At 44.9% G+C, this 6,622-nt stretch overlaps 1 protein-coding gene across 1 annotated transcript; it reads left to right on the top strand.

The window, feature by feature from the left end:
* Positions 1 to 3,627: 3,627 nt before the first annotated feature.
* On the top strand, positions 3,628 to 5,970 carry LOC120904408 (facilitated trehalose transporter Tret1-like). The gene is made up of 2 exons (XM_040314363.1): positions 3,628 to 3,701; positions 3,776 to 5,970. The coding sequence occupies exons 1-2, from the start codon at positions 3,635 to 3,637 to the stop codon at positions 5,119 to 5,121; spliced, it is 1,413 nt and encodes a 470-aa protein (XP_040170297.1). The 5' UTR covers positions 3,628 to 3,634; the 3' UTR covers positions 5,122 to 5,970.
* The last annotated feature ends 652 nt before the right edge of the window (positions 5,971 to 6,622 follow it).

Below are 6,622 nucleotides of genomic sequence, written 5' to 3'. Positions count from 1 at the left end.
GCAAACACTACTGCTGCTGCTGCTGCTGTAGCTTCTCGCTCATGAGCTTCGAGACTTTTCACACGCAAAAAGTGTTTGTTTACAGACGGCTATCCATGCTCCATACCATGGTGAAGCACATGATTATTGAAAACTAGTTCGTGACATGAAATTTGAGCCAAAAATTTTACCCGACTCCCGCCGAGCCGTCCACACAGTGAAAGGGTGCTAAGAAGATTCAACCGTGCTGAGTTCACTGGCACACGGGTCCCTCGGGAGACGTTTAACTTACGCAGCAGGAGGATGTAGCTGTAGCGTCAACCGCTCTCCCGCATCGATTCATGACGGTATAAATTACCAACAGACGCCTGTGATACGGCTTAATAATCAATTTGCATCTATAATGTGTACACAGCAACGCACATATGGAGGGAAGATGTGCTTTGCAACACCATCGGGCACACGAGACGCCGATAAAATGGTTTCACACGCACACACGCCAGCTCCGGCTGTCGTCTGCGTGTTGCTTCGGGACGAGCCGTATGTTTGTGTAAACAACTATCAGCGCTTCTTTGGGGCGTGGGGCGGCTTAGAATACATAAGTATCGTCGTAATCACCCTTTGAAACCATCGTCTGGACAGACGGTTTTCCCACTAGAACCGTTCGCATGCGTGCGTGGTCGAGTAGGAGAAGCTTTCCTGCAAATAGAAGAGGACATGAGCATTGATGATGATTAGGTGCGGTGCAGGGAAATGAGAGCAGTGATGTTGTTTGCTTTCGATGTGATGACATTTGAGTGTTTGGTGTGACCGCCGTTTGGTGAATGGGATAGGAAATAGGATTTGGACAATCAGCGTATCTTGGGTCAAAAGTAAGCAACGCAAACATCTTATCACGGTCTTCTAATTAAAGTAACTGGCCGTACTCCTTTTTCGGAGCTGAGAAACAAGACTAATGATACGGCAACTAGCTAATCCAAATGCTTCTTAAACTACAACCTCATGCCGTTTAATGTATGTATAATCGATCGATACACACATCAATAACACCCCGAAGTGAAATATTGATACTAGTTGAGCTCGCGCCCCGCAACACATTGCTCGAATGCTTTGTAATGATTGAATATGCAGCAGTGTGTTGATTTGTATAGATTATTCAAGACTATTCTCGGAGGAAATCGATTATGGTGTGATGCTGTTGCCTTCTCCCAGCGCCACGAATACTACCTACCTTTACTACGCAGAGCTTCGCAGGAACGATTGATACCCTACGGCCCCGATTCACAATAGAAATCGCTTCATAACAATCAAATAGCATGGAAGCGTGGAGTCGCCCATGGTTCAACCTCATCAATCAAAAAAGATGAGACGATTTCATTAATGATTTTTGCTCTCCAACGGCTCCGATCGCTGTCTTGCGCTTTCTTTTCTCGGATTTTTTACGGAAGCACACAAACATATTGGCAGGGTTCCTTGCTTCTTGGTGAACACAGCGCCAACAGTAATGGAACGTAAGTGCGCTTCATAAAAGCTGAAATTGGAATTGCAAATATGCGCCCATCTCGGATGGTCCTGGCGGGGGTTCGAGTCTTTTGCCAGTGGGATGATTTCAGTTTTATGAGTTAGAATCTTGATATCCGGCGGTAGACGACGGATACGAGTGAAAAGAGCTGCTACAACAAAGTGGCTTTGAAAGTGGCTTTTGTTCAGCGCTCGCTCTATTACTTGAGAGCATTTGATCTGAATGAAAAGGCATATTTTTAGCATGTTTAATGCACATTATTTTTATAGGAAATCCAATATTGAACGCTACAGCATAGTAGTTTTGTGTTTTTGTGCCATAATTCCATCAATATTTGCACCCATTCATTCACCCCGCAGTAACAGTAATTGGATATAGAACGACTTCCCAAGAACTCAATTTCAAAATCCAATGCAAACCAAAGCAACAAAGTCATTACACAAACCGGTGAAGTTAATCTTTTACCAAGCCATAAAATTCAATGTATGCTGCCCCGGGGCGGGGGGGAAATCCACAAGCCTGCGGTCGATGCCACAGTCACTCGGAAATGATTGTATCCGTTTCACCACTGGCGCGGTTTTTCTCTGGACCGGCAGCTTCAACAAATCAGCTCACGCTGGCCAAAAAGTTATCAAATTCACCCACCACCACCACCACCACCAAACTTCCTGCTCTCTGTGTCGCGTCCTCGCTGGCATTCTGAAAAACACCATCCGCCATTCGGCAAATCGTTACCAAAAGCTGCGGTAAACGAGCATTACGAACTCTGGGGTAAGCCAGTAACAATAATGCTGTTAGCCACCGGGCGAAACAATGGTTTGCGGAAAAGGTAAATACGTGTTTGTTTGGCAAGGCTGCTTTCTTTCTCCAGTTCCACACGGGGTTGTTTGTTTATTTGGTTTCTGGGCTTTTGGGCAACTCGGCGGTTGCCGGTTCCCTTCCGTAGCGAAACGGTATGAACTTTCGTGCCATGAATTAGTAAGCGGATTGGATGGGAAAAATAACGAGCCAACGGGCGTACTAAAGCTTCCAAATACACGATACACGGTTCCGATTACCGCTCATGGTGCATGGTGTATTGGAATTATCAACAAATTATGGTGGTCATCTAAATACGATAATGGTTAAATTTGTTAACGAATAAACAGAATGACTGGTGTTTAGGCTTGCGTATTTACAGCTAAAAGAAACGAATAATAAAGCCCAAATCGTCAAAGACAGAGCATGTTAGTTGGAGTTAGAGTTAGAACAGAAGTTAGAGTTTTATGATCTGCGCTGTTATCAACGGTGCGCAATGAATGGATCGTTTTCATTACGAACGACATAACTTTCCCTATCAATTTTTGTCACTCAGCAAAGTTTGGGAACTGATACAAACTTCCTGTTTGGCATAGCTCTGGCACGGTCTGTACACAACGTGCGTGACGGTTTAAGCTGAACTGCTGAACCTTCTGTCACGGACCAAAGTTTCATGACTCGCGTACCTGACCCATCATAAATTCAATCTGAACTTCATCAAAATTTGACGCAGAGCACGTTTCGCTCGCTCGCAGATTGAATGAAAATGTGTGAAACGAACAATGAAAATGGTGCATTTTCGCTCTCAGCTTACTGGGTCATGATTCTGATGAGGCACATAAAGTATTAATGAATTATGCTATAAGAGATAAGAGAATGGCTACCTGCTGTCAGCATACTGAACACATGGAAATTGATACTTTTCAAACGGTTATTGCAACGGTTAAAGTATCTGTCTTTTAAAGAAGTGGATGTGCAACTTGACAAATACATTCTTTTACAGTCAAGCAGACACATATCAAGCATCGTTAATACACACTCAAAAGCATAGACGAAGACCTATGCCAACCTAATCGGCAGCGTTCACTTTTGCGCTAGCGTTTATTTCCCCAATAATCGTCTTAGTTATCTCTTCCCACCATTATCTTTCTGTTTACGTTTATTCGTTTTCGCACATCTTGTCGTTCACTCAGAGTGCAAAAAACGTACTCATTATCGGAGCGTAACGTCTAATGGCTCGGTACACACGGAGATAAGTTTTGTTGTTGTTTGGCCAAATGTCTACCCACTTGAAATGCGAAAGTTACAGTTCTCATTCGCTCCCAGCCCGTCACCATGACTACTTCACCGTGGATTTCGCGTCTGCTGTTACACAGAAATGAGTACTTGGCATCATTTTCTGGTAAGTGACACACAAATTCCCCGGCATTTTCGTTGTTTGTTTCTGATTGCGCATTTCCAACCATCTCTCTTTAGCTACTCTCTGCATCTTTATGGTTCTATGCACCAACGCATGGTCTTCGCCGGCCCTTCCGAAGCTCCTCAACGTACCGAACCCCCCGCTATCGATTACGTCCGGTGAGGGTTCCTGGATCGTATCAATTCAAGCCATCGGTGGTATCTTTGGTATGATACTTGCCGGACTCACTGTGGACCGATTTGGACGCAAGTGGCCATTTATTGCCAGTGCTCTACCCGTGATTGCCGGATGGATTATGATCGCATTAGCTCGGACGGCGCTGTTATTGTACATCGCTCGCTTTCTCTTCGGTATTTCGTACGGCGTAGCGTACGGCATTGTTCCCATCTACATCGGGGAGATCACCTCGGACGGGGTTCGGGGTGCAGCCGCTTCACTCATCACAGTACTGGCTAAGGTAGGAATACTGTTCGAATACTCCGTCGGACCTTACGTTAGCTTTGAGACACTGGCATGGCTTTCGATGGTTGGCCCGGTTCTATTTCTGCTCACCTTCGTGTGGATGCCCGAGTCCCCGCACTATCTGCTCGGAAGGGGACGCATTGCTGAAGCCCGACGCAGTCTACAATGGCTGAGGCGAACGTCGGCCGTAGAGGAAGAGCTCAACTGTACCCGGAAATCCATCGAACGTACAGCCAGCGAACGAGGCTCGATGAGAGAACTGTTTCTGCCGGCTTATCGTAACAATATCATCATAGTGTTGATTCTTGCTTTGGGTATGCAGATGTCAGGCATTCAAGCAGTCCTGAGCTACGCACAGACCATCTTTTCCCAGATTTCCAGCGATCTAACCGACGCGCAAATGTCCATCGTGCTTGGTGTTGTGCAAATGGTGACCGTGTCCTTTCCAGTGTTTCTAGTCGATCGTGTCGGCCGGCGTCCGCTGCTATTGTGGTCTGGTGTCGGAAGCTGCATAGGGCTGCTGCTCGTTTCCATCTACTTTACGCTCGAGGCGGCCGGCGTGAACGTTGAAAGCTTCGGCTGGATCTCGTTCGTTGGGCTGCTGTTCTTCGTCATTTCGTACGCCTTCGGGATGGCCACTGTACCGTTTGCAATTATGAGTGAAATTTTCCCCAAAAACATTCGAGCCCACGCGAACGCCCTGTTTGGAATTCTGAGCGGTGTCGCCATCTTTGCCGTGTTGAAATTGTTCCAGATAGCGCTTGACAATGTCGGTGCATACCTTCCGTTCTGGGTGTTCACCGTTAGCATTGGGTTGACGTTTGGGTTCGTGTTTCTTTACATTCCCGAAACCAAGGGCAAGAGCTTGGACGAGGTGCAGGAGATTATTGCCGGATGGCGTAGGAAGAGGGATTCTTCTAAGGCTGTCTACGTAGATTAAGGTTAGTCCATTTCGATGCAAGTGATCTGTATGTGCAACATGGTCTGTGCATCATAATTTTAATCAATTTCGTGTCAGTTTGAGTTTATATTCTTCAGCTCAAATTAAATACAGTTCTTTGAAATACAAAGCTGACCATTTTCATCAGAAAGAAATGCATCTTTCATGCGCTGGCTCAAAGTATATAATGTACGATTGCTTTACAAATGCACTACTTTGCTCCCTGCCGTTGTCAGCATGCTAAAAGAATAGAAATCGATACTTTTCAAACGATCATACCTTCAAGCGTTTGTCTATCACACAAAAGGGTATGTAACCCGACACTTATCTCCTTTACAATAGCTTTTGCTTTAGTCCGTCACACATTTCAACCAGCGCTAAAATTCTTTCAAGAGTGCAAAAGATCTCCCTTAACGGACAAAAGATGGCAAACGCATTCCAGCACGTTTTCTGGATTTATTTTACTCGTCACAGGGAAAACCTGCCTACAAGATGCCACTTCCGGTCCTCCGTCCCAGTAATGGATCATTGCCCCTTTGTCGTCGTGCTTTGAACGTGACTTTCAGCGAAAGAACTTCAGCAGCATTACCCCGTTTGCCGGCAGTCGTTTTCTCTGTTTCTGTCACTCGTCGCCTTTCAACGTATCATTACACCAAAAGGAAGGCAACCATTTCGGGCAATTATTTGTGCCTCACAGCTAGATTCGTTCATTTCCGTTGGCAGAACCCTACATTTATTTAAAGGGAAGGTTAAGGCACAAACAACCGATTGAAATCGTGCCGGCGAAGGCTTTGCAAATTGCAAACTACTTCCTTAGGGAGGTTCTGTGTTGCGAGGGGAAGAACGGGTGCAATTTTCCACCCAAATCACGAGGAAAAAGCTGCAAGAAGAAGGAGATTTTGAAGAAAACTAACAAACGAATGAACTTCACTGAGCTGTACAGCGCGAACGATTCATTCGCCTCATTACATTCTGAAAACAGTGGAAGGGTTCATATTGTTCTGAGGTACAGTTCTTTGCTGAAGAGTCTTGTAGAGATGGAATTTTGGTCGATTCGTAAATCACGTATAAAGAGGGAAAGGAATTTTAGGAAATGTGTGTAGTAAAAAGGGGAAATAAAGGATGAATCACAGCAACAAAGTCTTTAAAAGAACTGTCCAGGATTTAGAACAATAAGGATCAGATTTATAGTGGAAAAGGATTGTGCATAACCAATTTAATAAAAACAAATAACATTTATCGCAGAAAACGAACAATGTCAACAATCCAAAGCACACTACATGAGTTGCTCGCATATGACCGTGTGAGGAATGAAAAAGTTGATGAAAGTGCTCCTGAAAGCTCTCCAGTAGAATGCATTTCTCGGACAAATGGAAGAAATGGAAAAAATACACGAAGGCTGTTACGCCGTGTCTTTACTGGATGAATTGAATAAAAGGAATGAATTAAAAAGTGAGCACTCAACCTGTTACATGGTTGTTAGCTACCTGTCACACACAAA

Source organism: Anopheles arabiensis, chromosome 3 (assembly GCF_016920715.1).
Source record: "Anopheles arabiensis isolate DONGOLA chromosome 3, AaraD3, whole genome shotgun sequence".
Classification (NCBI taxonomy): Eukaryota; Metazoa; Arthropoda; class Insecta; order Diptera; family Culicidae; genus Anopheles; species Anopheles arabiensis.
Note: the sequence above shows the minus strand (reverse complement) of the source record. Positions and strands in the feature narration are given on the sequence as shown.